The sequence below is a fragment of the Mustela nivalis genome (genome assembly GCF_964662115.1).
Source record: "Mustela nivalis genome assembly, chromosome: 4".
NCBI classification, from domain to species: domain Eukaryota; kingdom Metazoa; phylum Chordata; class Mammalia; order Carnivora; family Mustelidae; genus Mustela; species Mustela nivalis.
Window position 1 is genome coordinate 6,534,275 of NC_139023.1, and position 18,633 is coordinate 6,552,907.

The window sequence follows — 18,633 nt, forward strand, 5'->3', positions numbered from 1 at the left end:
CAACATGTCCCATAGGTCAGAAACAAGGAGGAAGTTCCAAGGGGCTTTGGGAAGCTTGTGGAATGTGGGAGCTTGGGGGCATCGTCTATCTGTAGCCACCATGGGGTGGAGAAGATATGACTGAGCAGAAAGCCAGCCAGGCCAGCCACTAAAAAGCCCTTACTGTGGGATTACAGACTGCTGCTTGGGGAACATGGATTTTTTTTTTTTTAAAGCTGTTTATATTTTCTGTAATTAGGTCCTTTTGTTAGTGTTTAGTGCATTTTTTAGATGCTAGTCTGGTCAGCTGTGCTAAGAGGAACCAAGAAAGAGGTTTTTGTCCAGTCTGGACCAGAGTTTTAAAGGGGAAGGAGCTTACCAGCCGCCTGACATGATGGAAACAATGGAGTGTGTTGCCTGAGCCAAAGAGCCTCAAAGGGAAGGTAAACTGAGGGCAGCAGAGTCGGAAACCCTTGTTCAGCAGCCCTCCCCACACCAAGATGTGGCTCTCACGTCTGGGCCCATCTCTCCGTCCGCGTGGTCTGTTACTCCCCTACTGGCCCAGACAAGAGGCCAAAAGGAACCTCAGAGGACAAGGAGAAGGAAGAGTGGCCCGGCATTGGTGGCCCAGCCCTGGAGTGGGTGCTGGCCGTGGAGTTCGCTCTCGAGAACAGAGCTAGCAAACAGAAAATCTAGTCTGAGACACGGGGGAGGAAGGGTTCAATTTGAGCATGAGCTGCTGGGAGCCAAGAGCCAAACACTCCGGAAGGAAGAAAGGTTGCCGAATCTTTTTTCTAGTTCAGGAGGGAGAGGACACACACAGACGCAGAGCCTCCAACCACTGCCCAGGCAGAGCAGAAGCAAGGGCCAGGGGTGTAGCGTGGTCTCTGAAGCAAAGCGGGGGACAGGGAGAGCTGAGATGGATGGCTGGAATCTACAGCAGAGATGGGGGGGGCAGAATAGAGCACTACCGTGGCAGGTGGGGGTGGGGGGAAGGCTGCTGATTGTGGGCGCATGAAGACTGGGACCACCGAGGCACTGAGGCCATGAGGCTTGGAAGGGTTGAATCACCTGAGGCCTCTCCCCTTCAGCCCCCTTGGGACTCTCACTGGAGAGCTGGGCATGGGTACCACTGTCACTGTCACTGTCCTGGTTCAGTCCTGCCCTTAGGATCTGTTCCAGGTATCCAAAACTGAGTAACACACTAGGCTAAGCCTCAGTGGATGAAAATAACAGCAATCCTTTATTTTGCATTTCGGGTAAGGCAAGGCAAGAACCACTCTGCTCCATATGTCTGGGGCCCATGGCTCAAATGGTTGGGGACAGCAAGGGGCTGGGGGCGCATCTCTTTTCCTGCAGGCTCAGGCCATCTCCCAATGGCTTCTCCTGTGTTCTCTCCAGCATAAAGGTCTCAGGGTAGCTAGACCTACAGGTGGCTCAGGGCCTCCAAAAGCAACCGTTTCCAGGCGCCCGAGGCAGAAAGAAATTGCAAGGCATTTATGATCTGACTTCAGAAGTTCCAGGTTATGTGTCTTCTCCATATTCTATTGGTTTAAGAAGTCACTAAATCCAGCCCAAATTCAAAGGTACCTCTCAACAGAAGGAGTGTCGAAGAATCTGCCATCATTTTCAATGCATCTCACTGAGTCCTTAACCAAGTCCCCCTGCCGAACGGCCTGTCTGCAGATTCTCATGGACAGCAGCTGGGAGGCAGCAATGCGCAGGGCAGAAAAAGCAGGGACTTTGGAGGACACCCGCCTGCCTTCCTGTCTAGACAGGCTCCACAATTCAGCAACCGGCCGAGCTTGTTAGGTTACTTACCGTTCAGAGCCACGGTTTCCTCTGGTCGAACAGGAATCATACCATTATGGCGACCAGGGAAATGTATCTTTCAGATCTTCCAATGCGGAGCATAACCGACCAGTGCATCTGTCCCAGAGCCTGAGATCAGAAATCTGTCCTCTGAAACTCATCCCCGGCTTGGTGCAGAGGCCACCCGGCTGGCGCTGCTCACCGGCTGACTAAGTACAAGAGGTCTACTCCTGGGAGATGCTGGACCCCTGGGATAGGCCAGTGAGGCTTGAGGACACCCCACCTCCTACCCCCCACAGCCCGACCGAACTTTCTTACTTTCTTAGAGCTGCTCCGGGGCATGAGAGCTCCTTCCACATACCCCTCCTTCCTTGCTTCTCTACAGAGCCCACACCTGGCTTCCTGCGTGTCAGTCTCTTGCAGAGTGTTCTTGTCTGGCACTGCTCTTGGGGGGAGTGGGTCAGACAGCCACCAAGTCACAATGTGGCGGTATTAAATAAATGGCTGCGTGATAGCACCTCACCGAAGGCTGGCACGTGGTTGACCTTCATCCCACGAATTCTGAGTTCGGGCTGTGCAGGCTTTAGCCTGTCCGCCTGGGACATGATGGTGAGCAAAGCCCATAGGGACAATGTCACCCCCACCTGCTTGACGCGTCTTCCTGAGCCTCACTGCTGAGGGATAACGTCCCAGCTCTTCTACGGGGCGCTGAGAGCCTTTCAAAGCGCATTTCCACACGGCCCGCACCTGAGATCCTGCACACCTGAGGCTCGCTGCAGTGGAACTTCTCCTTTCCTCCTTCCATCTGACCTCTTTTACCCCCGGGGTCTTCGCACGCGTTTTTCCTCTCCTTGAAACGGCTCTCCCTGCTTGCACAGACCCCATACGGGATAAGCCGTATATCTAGTATATATATATAGTCCAGTTGCGGGGGCCCTCGGTCACCGGACAGAGCGGGCTTGGGCGCCCCCATCTCAGCGCGCCGCGACGGGAGCAGAGCCGCTGTGAGCTGTCCCTGCAGCGCCGGTCCGGAGCGCGGCCGGCTGGTGCCCCCGAATCCCCGGCGCCCGGCCCTCGCAGGCCCGCAGCTCGCATCGCCGGGAGCACAGGCCATTCTCCCGCGCGGCCGGGGCGCGCGTCGCGGAGGCGGGGGCTCGGCTGGGCCCGGCTGCGGCCCGGGAGCCCCGGGGACCGCCCGGGACGCGCGCGGCGGGCGGGGGCCGAATCGCCGCGGCCGCCGCGGGGCACATGACTGCGGGCCCGGCCTCCGCCCCGCCCGCTTCCCCGCGCAGCTGCTCGCCCGCCGCCGCCTCCCCCTGCAGCGGCGAGCCGGGCCGGCCAGCGTCACCGCCCTGCGCGCTCCCTCTCTCCCTCCCGACCGCGCCGGCCGGGGAAACCGAAAGCGAAGCGGCTCGTCCCACTCGCCGGCGGCCGGCCGGGTGCACGCGAGCCGGGAGCCCAGCGCCGGGGCCGCGGGCGCCGCAGGGTCGCGGGGGTCGAGCCGCCGCAGCCGCGGCCCCTCCCTGGTTCCGCGCGGTCGCGGGCGGGCGGGCCCGGAGCGGCGCGCGGGATGGGCAGGTGCTGCTTCTACACCGTCGGGACGCTGTCCCTGCTCCTGCTGGTGACCAGCGTCACGCTGCTGGTGGCCCGGGTCTTCCAGAAGGCCGTGGACCAGACGATCGAGAAGGTGAAGCGGGCGCGCGCGCGTGCGTGTGTGTGAGTGTGTGTGTGTGTGTGTGTGTGTGCGCGCGCGCGCTCCCGGTCGGGCGGGGGACACTTCCAGCCCCCCACCGCCTCACTCCCACCCCCCAGTGCTGGACCTCGTGCAGGGAGCCGCCCTCCCCGGCAGGCCCCCGGGCTGCAGCCCTCCTTTGCGGCGTGTGTTCTTGGGTGGACGGGAAAGGGTTAAAGAAGGATGGGGAGGAGGAGCTGGAACCGCGCAGCCCACTTCCCCGAGAGGCTTTCCCTCACCTCCTACCGCTCGCCTCCCGCTCCGCGCCCTCCCTGCCTGCGCCCCGGTCTCGGTCCGGCCCAAACCCCCCCCCCCCCCACGTCAGGGAAAAACAAACCCGGGCCTGGGCGGGTCTGTCGCCGCGCGCGGCCGCCCTCGCAGCGGCCCGGGATGCGGAGCGGCGGGGCCCTGCGGTCCGCGGCGCTCGCGCCTGCCTGGGCTGGGCCCGGCTGCTGGGCGGGAGGCCAGGCCTCGGCCGGGTGACATTTCAGTCCCGCAGAGTCCGTGCTGGTTTCCCCCGACTGAGCCTGGGGCATCTCATCGCGACGGCCTGGGTTGCTTTGTCTCATCAGGGATTCGTGCTTTTCTTAAATAACCATAAGCTTCAGGCAAGGACGCGGTTAGATTCTTGAAAGAATCAGAGCCTGTCCCTTACCCTAGATGAGTGGGCTGGAGAGCTGGTCGTCTGGAAGACTCCCCGGTTCCTTCCTTCTTCCTTTCACCCACATCCACCAGAGGAAAGAGGAACAAGAGAGAGTTACTGGGATCACTTTTTCTTTAAAAAAAAAAAAAAATCATTGGAGCAGCCTTCCTCCTTAGAACCGTGGCCCCATGCCTCCTCTGTCCCATGGGTTTGCACCTTCTGTCACCTGCACTAAAAAGCCAGTTTGATCCCTGAACTCCTGGTTAGTCACCTTGTCTCGTTCTGGTGACAACAGACATATTCCTTTAACAGAGGTTGCCAAAAGCCATCAATTCCTTGGAATCTGGCAGCTGGAGACAAATTGTTAAAAGGCAAAAGTCATGGTATAACCTAATTTAATTTTAAAGTTCATGTTATTATGGGAAGATGGAGCTCACTCTGAGCTTCTGGAAGACCGCTGTTGTCCCTGAGCACCCACGGTCAAGGGAAAACCCAATACCGGTTTCTGTATTCCTGGCCACCTGCACATCCGCGGCCAGATTGTTGAAGGATATAATCTCTTGCCTGGGTGACCAGAGTGAGAAGCAATCCAGTTATAGTCAGTCTGTGAATCTTCTTGGGTGGCTTTAAAAGGTGGCTTCAGGGGAGCTCTGGGAGGTGTGGTCTCCCCCGGGCCTCAGATCTTCCCAGCCCTCGGATGCTCTGCAGGTCCCCCTTTCATGGGCAGGTAGGGAGGTGGCCTCGAGGCAGCTTGCCTGGGCCTTGACCTTGCACTGATACTTGGTGATCAGCTTTTGTATGTGGTTTTCTATGTAAGGACTAGACTCTGATCCGACTAATTCAGTATAGTACAGGGGACGCGGGTTTTCAGAATTCCCTCTCCCCATTATGGAAGGCGGAGCAGCGTGGTATGTGAAATCAAGTGACAGAGCGCGCTTCAGCGGGCAGGAATATTGCAAGTCAGCCAGACGGCACGCATTACTGTCGAGTTCTCCTCTCCGGGGTCACCTGTAGTGTGGACGCATGGGACAGTGGGACAGAGAGTGGGACTCTGCTGTCCGCACTCCTCCACACGGACCCTGGCTCCACCAGGAACTAGCTGGCGGCCCTTGGGCCAGGTGCTTAACCTTCCTTGATTCTGGGTTTCCCAGTCTGCAAATGGGAATAGTAACAACTCGGGAGAATAGAGAGGCTATACAAATTATTAGGGGAAAATGGGTAATTTTCATGGACTATAGTTAGTGCTTCGTAAAGAAATTTTATTTTTGTTAGAAGCTGTATGAGTACAGACAAAATTCACGAGATTTGAAGTCAAACACCCTGAGTTTGAATCCTGACCTCCCCATTTGCACGCGCTTTGATTCTGGGCAAGTTACTTAACTTCCCCGAGCCGGTCTCATTACTTGGGAAGGCGAGGGTGTTTGCTGTTTCAAGCTCGGTGGTGCATTTACTGTGGAGCACACTCAACTCCCGCCGCAGGCCCTCGCACAGGCCCTTCCAACACCCTGTATTTAATTCTATATCCAAATTTTTTGGGGGGAGGGGTGCTTAGAAAGGGTTCCTCACATGGTATAAGCTTCCCACAAACCCTGGACCTGCCTGTGTGTGTGCCACTGGGAGATGGAGAGAGCTAATGTGGACGGCCCCCAGACAGCCCAAGCAGGGGACAGCTAGTCAGTCATGGCCACCGCCATCATGGCCAGAGGGGCCATTGCAGAACGATTCCTTCATAACTTGGCCTTAGTTGGTTTGTAACGAAGTCCATCCACTCTGATGCTCCCAGTTCTTAGTTTTTTTGTTTTTTGTTTTTTTCATGTGAAGATTATCTATGGCCTGGCTTGACTATATCAAAAAGAGAAGAGAGGAAAAGGGTGACATTCAGAAGAGGGGGTTTAGCTCATTGTGAGAAGCGTGGCAACATAATTTCTATTGGAATAATTTGCAGGGAGATGTTAAGATTAAAGGGAGACTTACATTTTGGCCGGTGAATGGAGTGGAAGGAACCGAGACAGTTTGGTTCCATTCTGGGCCTCCCTTGTTTACCGAATGCCTCTATTGGGCAAGTCCTAGCAATTGGTTCTGCTTCAATTTTCTCAATTGCAAAACAGGCAGAGTAATGTCTCCTCTATGTTTGCCCACACCCACTTCTTGAGGGATATTCTGGGCATTATCTGGATCTTCTCTGTCAAGTGTTCTTTTGGGGATTTTTTTGGTTTTAAGATTTTTTTTTTAAGATTTTATTTATTTATTTGACAATGATCAGAAGCTGGCAGAGAGGCAGGCAGAGAGAGAGAGAGGGAAGCAGGCTCCGTGCTGAACAGAGAGTCCCATGTGGGGCTTGAACCCACGACCCTGAGATCATGACCTGAGCCAAAGGCAGAGGCTTAACCCACTAAGCCACCCAGGTACCCCCCTGTTTTAAGATTTTATTTATTTTTTTATTTGAAAGAGAGAGAGAGAGAGAATGGAAGTAGGGGGAGGAGCAGAGGAAGAGGGAGAAGCAGACCCCGTGCTGAGCACGGAGCCCGACACTGACGCCAGGCTTGGTCCCAGGACCCTGAGATCATGACCTGAGCAGAAATCAAGAGTCGGAGGCTCAGCTAACAGAGCCACCCTGGCGTCCCTGAAGCATTTTGACTTCCCTGAAGACAGAGCTTTGCAGAAACCTTTCCATCTCTGTTTCCTCCCCAGAGCCAGGAAAGGCAGAATTTTATGCTCTCCCTTGCTAAGCCCACCAGCTGTCCTGGCCCATAGCACAGTTCCTGGTCTGTGGTGGGTACCCAATAAATGCCTGGAGCCTCCTTTTTGGTCATTAGAGTCAAAAGAACAGTGTTCTAGGAATCAGCAGACCTTGGCTAAAATTCTTTTTCTCCGTTGCTAACAAATACTGAGATTAAGCTGAGCCAGCCAAGGAGCAAATACTGAATCCCTCAAAAGCTCAGTTTCTCACGTAGATGGGAGTAATAGGGACCCTGGCCTTAGGCTGGTTGCAGGAATGAAATGGAAGGATTGGCATAAAGCATCCAGTGCAGCACCTTGCAAAATGCCCAAATATTCACAGTTGTTATTGTTTGTAGCTGCATTTTGTCATCTGTGAGCTGAAGCTTATGTAGTAGGTAAGTTTCCTTCTCGTTGCAAACTTCCGGGACTCTGTGACATAGGCACGTGAGCTCTGTTCGAGAGCGGCTTTGCAGCGCAGAATATTAAATTTGCCCTTAGACTCACTGGCGGTTTGAACATTTCCCAGAAATGGGAGTGCAGAGCCAGTCAGAGTCCATCCGGGCTGGCTGAAATGAAAAGTTCTGGCAAGGGAACCAGTGAGAAGGAAAGAGACTGTTTGCATGTTTCCTACTCGCAGGCCGAGGAAGGATGACCGCATTGGATGTCAGGGATGAGGCCAATGGGACAAATATAGTTTATCCTTGGCTGGGACCTGAGACTCTGGGCAAGCAGGAGCAGCTGGCCTCTTTTAGGAGCCAAAGAGCTTTGGAGCTATTCTGCTGAGGCCTCAAGAAATAAAATTTAATCGTGGGCGATTTAACCAAACAACATTAATGTGGGGGGTCTTCTTTTTTTAAAGTCGAATTAGTTAAACATCTTCATGTCTGTTTCTGTGAAAACGATCAACTCTATGTAATCTTAAAAGACTTCTTGCCTGCTATTTCCTTGAATTACTGCTTTTCAGAGTTGTGAAGACGAGAACCTTAGAATAAGGAAAAAACCTGAGACATCACTGAATCTGTTAATTTATAGTCAAGGAAACTGAGCCCCTATCGGCTTTAAAATAGATGGCGGTAGGCACCAAATTGTCTTTATATTAATGTGCTGCAGGAAAGGTAGAGAATTGACTTACCAGAGGCCAGATGGAGAGGTAAGGGTAGGGTTAGGCGTGCAAGCTGGGTCTCCTAAATCACTTTTCCCATCCCAAGGATGACCGGAGAGCCTGTTGCCAAACAATCCTGGTTTATTTACACCTGCAGTCCTAGCACAGCACTGGCACCTTCTTTCCTCTTGAAAGATCCCTGGTTTGGACAGTCAGTTCTATCCTCACATACCACACTGTCCTCCTCTTCTTAGCAATTAAGAAGAGCAAGGAGCTACAGCCCATGCATCCAGCCCGTGGATCCAGAATGACGGGGAGTTTTTTGGTAAAGCTGAAAGAGGAAGCTCTTGGGAGAACCATAGAACAGGAGGGCCTGTAGAGGACAGAAGAAACTGGAAAGTCAGCAGCACCAGGCACTCTGCATCTCCCACTCCTTCCTCTGTTTTCCCCTCCCAGACAGTTTCCTCTGTTGACTCAGTGCGCCCAGGCTGTTTAGTCACTGGGGGCTTCCTCGGCCGCAGCCTTATGGGATGCTTCAGCTGCTGAAGCTCCCACGGGCAGGCTTTATCTCGTGGTTTCTCCTTTCCAAATGTGTAACAGACTAATGTGATCGGCTCAGCGCAAGCAGAAGTCATAGACTCTTAAGCAGAAGCAGTATCCTTGCAAGATGCGTTAGCTCCTAAGCAAAATTACCCGTCGCCTCCCTGGCTTTTAGAAATGTGATCTTGTGATAGTAAAATCATACTACATTTCTTTCAGTATCTTACTAATTCTTAGCGACCATGAGTGCATTCATTAACGGTCAGGGCAATGGAGTAAACCCATGGGTCTCACTGTTGTCCCTAGACCCTAGGAACCACATCAGAGTCACTTAGAGAGTTTCAAAGCGCAGATGCCGCCAGGCTTGCTGAGCCAGACTCCTTAGCCCGGGCCCCCAAGTTAAAACGCTGACCCTGACTGGTTTGGATGGTCCTTGTGGCAGCCCACACCTTTGTTCCTCGAGATAGCGGTTCCTTTTTTTTTTTTTAACCTTTGTATTTTATTCTTTATTTTAATTTTTCTGATAAGAAATACATGCCATTCTACAAAGTCAGATACAACAAAAAACACTGTTGACATAGTGTTAATCATTCCACGATTTTATTTACGCACATGTAGTAACAAATACACTTTTCAAAAATGGGGTGCTTCTGTTCCCACTTTTATTTATTTTTCATTTCTTCTGGTATAGTGGGTATGTGAAAGAGATGACGATTCCAGCAGAAGGTGTTACTCTTTGTGGATACTGTTGTTCTTCAAGTTTACATTAAAGGAAGGATTTGGGTGGGGGGAGGGGAAGGGTGTTGCTTGTGAGAACTGTTCTTGCTTGCTTGCTTTTTTTTTTTCTTGCTTTCTTAATAAAGTGCAAGATTTCATTCTGTCGGGCGCAGCAAAGGGACCATCTGTTCTGCCAGACATTTGCTTGTGTCCTGGGGAAGAATCAGCAGGTGGGACTGTAAGACCATTAATGAAAACATAGGATGTTGGCCAAGCGACTAGGCATTTATGGCCTGTGTCATCGGGAAATATTCTGTATGTACATGGTGTACTAAATGCGGGGACCATTTTTCATCAACGCTGGTAACCAGTCAAAAGCGACAAAGGAAAATAAGGCTACTTTTTGGTGTTGCTGTCTGTATCGAAAAGTGTTTTTACATATATGCTTTGGCAGTCATTCATTTATTTAGCAAATATGTACCAAGTGTGGACCATTTGTGAGGCAATGTGCTAGCAGCTGTGGATCCAAGAGTAAAGTAGACACAATCCTTACCCTTGCAGAATTTGTAAACTAATTCAAATTTTGGGGGTGCAGGCCCCTTTACACTCTTAAATTGAAGACCCAAAAGGCTTGTGTTTCTGTGAGTTGTATCTATCAATATTTACAATATCAGAAATTAAAACTGATAAATTTTTATAGCACCAGAGTACCCAAGCACGTATTAGCTGTCAGAGCAATGACACCGTTACATGTCTTACGGCCTTTGGAAAACTGCTCTCTACAGTCATGAGAGAATAAGCATGAAAAGGGCAAATAATGTCTTAATATTATTATGAAAATTGTTTTGACCTTGCGGACCCCCCGAGAGGGTCTTGGAGACCCCCAGAGGTCCTCAGACCACACTTTGAGAGCTGCTACTCTAGTTTTCATTTAATTAATTATGCTGATTTTTAGAATAACTTAAAAAAGTAACATAGTATCTCTGTTACATTTCTGTAAGAGCAATTCAGAAACTATGTTATTAATCGGGCCACCAGGCTTTTGTTTGGTGGGTTGTACATGCCTTCCATCAGTCTCCACACAGGCCCATGGGTCAAGTTCGTAGTGTGGGTTTTCGGTGCTGTAGCTTCAGTGACTCTCTTGTCGTCCCCGTGTGCTAATCGAAATAGACAAGACCATGCGCATCTCTATAATTGAATTATTTGAAAAATCGCCTCTAGCCTCAGTCCTGCCTATGACGATGTCAGTCCTTATGTCAATCCGTAGGACATACTTTAGTACTGGCTTGAAAGCTCCCTTTGAAGGTGGGGCCCTGTCATGTATAGCTGTGTGTCATCTTCCCATTGCATCAAGTGCAACGTTGTGCATAACAGATGTTTTAAGTATTACTTGGTGAATGCAAGAATGAGTAAATGAAGACGTACATCCTTGGGGATGATCTTGTTTGCTTATTATGTTTCATGTTGTTTATCTTCACAGTTTTGTTATACTCTGTAGGCCAGTGGTCATCGCCTCACTAGACCTTTAAAATCTCCAAACTTTGCCCAATAGTCCCAGTTTCCAGCTTCTCCTGAAGCATGTGGTTGTTGTGCGTGCTCACCTGGCCACCGTCCGGTGTGACATCTGTCTGGGCAGAATGAGGCCACCCTTCAGAGGGGACCTCCCCCCCGTTCCCATGACCCTCACATTCCTGCTGGCTCCCTACCTCGGAGGCCCAGGGAAGGAGCCCTTTGTGATATCCTGCCTGCTCTGTTGTTTTTCTTAGAATAAAGAAATAACCTGTTTGTATCTGAATCTTTTTACCAAAAGAAGGGAAATGGGAGGGTGGTGTGTTTAACAAAAATGGAAGAGGGCACAGTTCTCTGAAGAAGTGAATATTATCCGCAGGGTTTGACACCAAACAGATGGGCAAACCCACGGCAGCGACACTCAACCACGCTGGCCTGGCCCCTTCAGCATCTGCGTGTTATGGGCAGAGACGGAGAGGCAGATGCCATCGTTAGAGCAGGGTTACGGCTCTGGCAAGTCCCACCTCAAGGGGAGTTGCTTTCGACACCATCCTTCTGATGGTCAACAGTACTGGAAGGAGAGGGGATGGCGATCCTAGCAGGCGCTGGAGGCATCCCTCACATCCAGCCAGAGATGTAATCACAGCCCAGCAGGTTGTGCAACAGTAAGAGTGGCCCTACGGGGTAGGCGCGGAGCCCGGGCATTGTTTCCATGGGCCCCTTCTCGAGTCACGTCTTAAAAATCCTCCTCCTCGTCCGCTCCTTCAGCCACCCCCTCCCCCCGCACACACATCTGCACGCACATCTGTTTCTCCAGGGGTCGCCCGACCCTTGATCTGGTTTCCAGCTGGTGGCTGCTTTCTCTCCCTTTGGGCTGGCAGTTCTCAGCCTTGGCTTCACATTTATTATCACATGGAAGCGTGTAAAGAGTCATCTTGGGGGTGGACACCTGGGTGGAGGGCTCGGGTCGTGCTGGATCGAGCCCCACGTCGGGCTCTGCGCAGAGCCTGCCTCTCCCTCTGCCTCCGCCTGCTGCTCCCCCTGCTTGTTCTCTCTTTCTCTATCTCTCTGTCAAATAAATAGATAAAACCTAAATTTAAACAGAAGTCACCTAGCGGCTTTGTAGCCAGAGCTTTCGGGGACGGCTGTCGCCCGCGTTGTCCCTTCTGTCATTTATAGACAGAGTAGCAGCTTCCGCATCAACTAATGTGTGAACATAAGCTGTCAGATCTCATTAGCTGACATTATTACAATTGCAATTAAAGCAAAACGGGCTCATCAACAGTGACATTAAAAATGCCAATGCATTTGCTCCTGAGTGAAAATAAGGTCAGAGAGTTAGGGCAGAATGAGGATGGCAGCTTCTTTCCTGTCCTGCAGCAGAATTTAAAAAAAGGAAAGCAGTACAGATGACATACATGACTACGAGAGTCTGCACTGGGTCTGCTTCGTTTCAAGGAGAAAAAAAAAATATTTATTTTTAAAGATCTTGAATTGCGAGAGAAAGTGCACCCACGCGGGAGAGAGAGCATGCGCATGCGCTCATCACAAGCGTGGGGGAGGGGCAGAGGACGGAGACGCAGGCTCCCCGCTGAGCAGGCATGAGGCGGGGCTGGATCCCTCCTGACCTGAGCCCAAGGCTGGTGCTCAACCGTCAACCGTCCTCGGAGCCACCCAGGGAGAAATTTTAAAAAACAAAGCAAACCAGCTGGTATTTTGGTATTTGGTGAGTTTTATGAACCGGGAGTCTGGTGAGGACCATTCCCACGCATTCCCATGCCGTTGGGCCAGGTTATCAGGGTTGGTCTGCGTCATCTCCGGGTGAATGTAGACCCTGTAGACAGCGATGTGGATGGTCAGGTTGTGCGGAACCAGCCAGTGGCTGTCTGGTGAGCTAACAGAACAACCGGTAGCGCTCTTGAATCCTGGAAGTTGCCTTAAAGAATTCCCCATTCCCGTCTAAGCGAAATGCATTATCTTATCTTATTCTTATCATTTGCAAGTGGCTTATACCAGGACAGCTGCTTCAGCAACCCTCTAACCCTCTTCGTCCCGCCTTCCCGGAAGATCTCTGTGGGGCCGGCTTGGATGTGTTGGGTCCTGTGGCTGTATCCCGTCAGGGCAGCTCCCACACCAAGCCGCTGACCCAGCTTCTACCCTGGGAGCAGAGGGTGGTTGAGTGTCGCTGATGCAAGAAAGTGCCTGGGAGGGAATGACAGATGATGACAGGTGACCTCCTGCGTCCCCTGAGTGAGGCAGGGGAAGGACCTTGGGCTTTATCCTATGAGCACTGGCGAGAGTGTCTGCTCCCATAGACACGTTTCATAGAACTTTCTGGAGGCTGAGGTGGAGCAAGGATTTGAAAGGATCCTGGAGAAGAGAATGTCTGTAGTATTGCTGCCGCCCAGGCCACCTCCGGGATCAGGAGTTGAGATGGAGAAGAAGAGTACAGGGTTTAGGATTAATTAATTTAGGGGAGGAGATCGTAGGTCCATTTTTGGTCACACTGAGGGATGTGCAGATGAGGAGGGGATTTTAGGACGGGTCCATCCAACTGAGGGTCCATCCAACTGAGGGTCCATCCAACTGAGGGTCCATCCAACTGAGGGTCCATCCAACTGAGGGTCCATCCAACTGAGGGTCCATCCAACTGAGGGTCCATCCAACTGAGGGTCCATCCAACTGAGGGTCCATCCAACTGAGGGTCCATCCAACTGAGGGTCCATCCAACTGAGGGTCCATCCAACTGAGAGGATCCAAATAATCATTACTTTCTTTGGGCTGAATTACTGGGCCTCGCACATCAGTGTTCACTGGCTTCCTCACGCGTGGCAGTTTTGTGTCCTTAGCTAAATTTCTTCGTCAGAACAGGGCCCATGTCTGTTGGGCACATAGAAATCTCTCAATCTGTACATACTGGCTAATTAGCTGAAAACAAGTTTTTCGGTTTAAATGATGAATTTGGTTGTTGACACTGCAGATTCACCACACGACTCCATAACCTTCCTAATCTCTCTTTTGGTAGTAGTACTACAATATTACGCCTGGAAAAATCCATCATGTTCTACTTGGGTACAATTTATAGGCAATGTCCACGTCACATTGTAAAAATGATTTAGGACCTTGCCCTGAGATTTAATTTCGTGTAACTGGAAAACTCGGTTAATGACGGGGTTTGAGTGGTAACAGTCGCCACCAACAGCAGAATCCTCCGTAAGGAAGATCAGTTATTCCCAAGCTATATTTTCGTGTTTAAATTGTGCAAAGGGCTCCTTGGGACCAAGGGAACTGGTTTGTTATCTTGGGCAGAATTAATGACTTCTTGTGCCAGACATTTTCCGGGCTTGAGGTTATATTACTTGTTTGTTTCTAAATCCATCCTTTGCGGAGCAAGCCCCTGGGAGTGCACAGTCGAATGCTCAGAGGATCTGGGGGTAGAAATGAGAAGTTTCAGGTCAAAATGAAGCCCTCTTCTGGACCATCCTCTGGCTGGAGGTTGAGGTGCTTTTTGGGGGCTTATTAGCATGACGGGGCAGAGAAGCTACCAGGCTTCTCTTCGGCCGGCCCCTCACTGAGCCATCCTGGGAGTTGGCCATGACTCCACACAGCCGCCCTGGTTTCCTTCCCTCCAGAAGTAAGGCCTGACTCCGCAGGAAGCGCTGAGTCTATGGCGGGGTTTCTGCATAGATTTACAGTCTCCCGGGGGTGTGGGGCTGCGGGGTAACACGCAGGATGCCTAGTCACATCTGGATTCCAGATAAGTAGGGCATAATATAATCTTGCAAGATTTTGATTCACTTCAGTTTCTTGTTTGTTCCCATCTGCCGTATTTACTTCATCTCTCTCCGACAGCCTTTTTCTGGAATTATTTGAGTATAAGGTGCAGATACCCAATTTTTGGCCCTGAATCCTGCAAGCATGCGTCACCTAAGAATGAAAGTACTTTGTGACACACTCCATGCAGTATTTGGGGCGCACCCGGGCGTCCTCTGTTTTTAAATGCTAGATCTGGCAGCTCTTCCCCTGGGGGATTTGGTCTCGGGGCAGCTGCTAGCGGGGCCAAGCATGGAGTTTATGCAAACCCACAGACCTGGACTGGGTCAGATTCTATTTGACTTCCTGGCTGTGTGACCTTGGGAACACCAGCACCACCATTTCCTTATCTGAAAAAAAGGAATTTTTACCTTGTAAGGTCCGCGTCAGGCTTGGAGATGATGGCCCAACGCCCTAGCCCAATCCCCGTCACCTAGAGACTCTGGAAGTAGGAGCTGACCCTGGTCGTAAGGGTGCCGGAGGTGAATGTCAGAGGAAGGAGATAAAAATAAGGAGGTCGGGGACGCCTGGGTGGCTCGGTTGGTTAAATCCTCTGCTTTCAGCTCAGGTCATGATTCCAGGGTCCTGGGATCGAGCCCCACATGGGGCTTTCTGCTCAGCAGGGAGCCTGCTTCCCCGCCTCTCTCCTCTTGCCTCTCTGCCTACTTGTGGTCTCTGTTTGTCAAATAAATAAATAAAATCTTAAAAAAAATAAGGAGGTCACTGTATTTATGAGCTACCCTCTGTTCTTTCATTCCCTTTCTCCATCTGCACTTGCTGTGTGTACACACCCAACATGCGGTCCGTTCTGGGACTCGACAAACACGGAGCATCGTGGCGTGGAGCAGAGGAGACACATTAACTGTGCAGGAAAGGCCAACGCTCCGGAGGGCAAGACTTGGGTGGAGGAAGGAGCGAGGCGTGTGTGGGTGTGGACTCCACTGACAGGGGTTGCGGGTGTGTGTGTGGGGGGGTGGCGATGGGGGTGGAGGCCGGAGGCAGATGGCGAGGAGAGCCCCAGGTCCTACTGGAACCTGTTCCCTGTGTGGCTCTGGCGGGCTGTCACGGATCGCGCCCGTCGTTGGGCTGTGCGTGAGCGTCTGTTCGGTTAAGGATGCTCCATGTTCGTTTCTATCCCCAAACTGCCCTGGTCGCCTGGAGATCCGGAGGAAGAAGTTCACATCAGACTTTTGTAAAACCAGGCAGCTTTACCCTCCCTTCCAGGGAGGATTTAGCCCTCCTTTCTGGAAATGCTTCTTGTCTTTGGATGTTCATGGCCTAAGAGCTGGACGCAAACCAGAGGAGACCACCGCGAGCCGAGCAGTTAAGCCATCTGTGCCCTCACACTTGCTGGCTCTTTCGAGGTTCGTAATTCTGAGGCGGTTTTCTTTCGGTAAATGAGACTGCGGGTCCTTTCTGACTCGGAAATTCTTCGCAGACTGGGATGCTTGTCCGGAGGAGTTAGCAAGGAAGGCAGCGCGCTCAGTCCGCGTTCCGGGCCATGGGGGGGGGAGAAATACTGGGGAGGCGGACCCGGGGTGGGGGATGGCGGCTCCTGGAGCTTTTGTGGGAGAGCGGCCGCAGCTGGCCCGGCATCAGCCTCGCCTTTGTTTTGCAAGGACGGAGGAAAAGCCCAGATGAAGCGGGTTCTCTGGGGGTCCACTCCCTCTCCTTTCCCTCAGGCCCCACTAATGACATTTTATAGAATCCGAGTTTCTGTCTTTGATTTTCACTTAAAAAAGAAAAAAAGGGCATGATTATTTTTTCAGCTTCCAGAAGGAATTTATTTCTGCTGTAAGAAAAAAAAGAATCCTAACAATGTGGAAAACTTGGAGAACGGAAGACCCCTCCTGGTCCTGTCCCAGAGAGACGTGTGATTAGATGGTTAGCGTAGAGGCTTAGAGGTGTTGATGGCAACTAAAACATTGACATTTTTAAATTATCTGGATTTTACCCCCCTCCATATTTTCATGTTTGCCTTTTATCTGCCAGTCTTGTGCACATGCATATATATTCTACACGGTCTTTCTCCATTTGACAAAGATCATGAACACGTTCCTTATTTCTGTGTACTCTTTATCATTTTAATGGTTGCTTTCTCCTCCAGCCTGTGAGTTATCATATTTACTAAATCATTCTTTTCCAAATCATTCTTTTCCGTTTGACATTTTGGTTATTTCTGATTTTATGCTAATTCCTCGTTGTCTCAACCTAAACTGAATTACAGACGGAGCTATAAGACAGGATCATGACTAAAGACTTCCTGTGTGGTTTCTTTTGTCTTTTATCGTTTAACATTTGCTGGACTGTCAACCGTGCAACGGACATGATTCCTTGTTTCCTTTATTTTTTTTTTTAAAGATTTTATTTATTTATTTGACAGATCACAAGTAGGCAGAGAGGCAGGCAGAGAGAGGAAGGGAAGCAGGCCCCCCCGCTGAGCAGAGAGCCCGATGCGGGGCTTGATCCCAGGACCCTGGGACCATGACCCTAGCCGAAAGCAGAGGCTTTAACCCACTGAGCCACCCAGGTGCCCCTCCTTGTTTCCTTTAAACCGAGAACTTTGATCCCCACCCTGAAGGTGGCAATAATCAAGATCACAGTTACCATTCATTGAGCGTTTTGGGTGTGGCCTGAGATAAGCACTCTGCTCAAACCTCATTTCATCCTTACTATCCTCCTAGCCAACCCCTCCTTCCCACTTGGACCCGCTTAACCTTTTAAAACACGTCTCTTCTGCCTGTGTTGACTCAAAATAGGCAATGTGGCACAAAAGTTAGGAGCTTCAAGTAAAAAATCCAGCCTAGGTGAGGAGAAACCATTTGAAAGGTCTAGTGCAGTAGGAAGCAGGGAACATACCGTAGGAAGAACACTGACAGAGTGACCTCCTGGAGCCAGTTTTGCTGGCAACGAGGGAGAGTAAACAAGACTGAGAAGGAGAGAAACTTAACCAGAGTTTGGCTAATGAGCATTTTTTTTTTCCACCTTGTTGAGGTGTGATTGACAAATACAAATTATATATATTTGGTGTTGAGCTGTGTAAGTTCTTTGTGTATTTTGGATAGTAACCCCCTATCAGATATATCATTTGCAAATATTTTCTCCTCTTCAGGAGATTGCCTTTTTTGTTTTATTGGTGGTTTCCTTCGCTGCCCGAGGAGACTTACCAAGAAAAATGGTGCTTTGGCTAATGTCAGAGAAATTACTGCCTGTCTCTCTTCTAGGATTTTTATGATGTTAGGTCTCACATTTAAGGTCTTTCATCTATTTTGAGTTCACTTTCATGTATGGTCCTGGAAAACAAAGTCAGTGAAGGGGAGTGGGAAATACAGGCTTCCTGTTCTGGAATGAGTAAATCAGGAAACAAAAGGCACAAGATAGGGAATCTAGTCCATGGTACTGTACGGATACTGGAGGGTGGCAGATGGTAGCCACACGTGTGGCGGGCGCAGTATTATGTACAATTTACTGACTCACTATGTTGTACACCTGAAAGTAATTGTAACGTTGTTTATCAACTATACTTAAATTAAAACATGTTTTTAAACTGTATACATTTAAGGTCTGACGTTTTGAATAACATCTACACTGTGGAATGATTATTATAATCATACTAATTAACATATCCATCTCCTCCATAGTTGACTGTGTCTGTGTGTGTGTGTGTTGGGGGTGGGGGGTGAGAACACCTAAGATCTATTCTCTCAGCAAATTTCAGGTATACCAGAAAGAGTAATTAACTATAGTCACCATGTTGTACATTAACAGGCATCTTGTTCCCATTGATCGGTGGGAATATATGGTTCAACTCATTGGTTAGGAGGCAAAAAAAAAATGGGAGTGTGGAGGGTCTGCATCTGGCCTGGTCAGGTAAAGGAAGGATAAACAATGGGGGGAACCTTATCCCAGTTATAGGGGAATTTTTTTGCAGTAAGCCATTTCCTGGAACACAGAAGGGGGTGGGGGTTCCTGAACTGTTTACCGTTTTCCAGGAATGTGGGGCTCTGGTAAAATTCAGCATCGCCAGGAGCTCAGGTTTGGAGTGAGTCCGGGTGGGAGGCTGAC

At 50.5% G+C, this 18,633-nt stretch overlaps 1 protein-coding gene across 1 annotated transcript in view; it reads left to right on the top strand.

Annotated features, from left to right (window-relative positions):
- The first annotated feature begins 3,099 nt into the window (after window positions 1–3,099).
- SCARB2 (scavenger receptor class B member 2) overlaps window positions 3,100–18,633 on the top strand; it is a 70,942-nt gene continuing 55,408 nt past the window's right edge. The window contains exon 1 of the mRNA XM_082727002.1: window positions 3,100–3,478. Within this exon, the coding sequence (XP_082583128.1) occupies window positions 3,362–3,478 (117 nt within the window). The 5' untranslated portion in view covers window positions 3,100–3,361. The remainder of the gene's footprint in view (window positions 3,479–18,633) is intronic.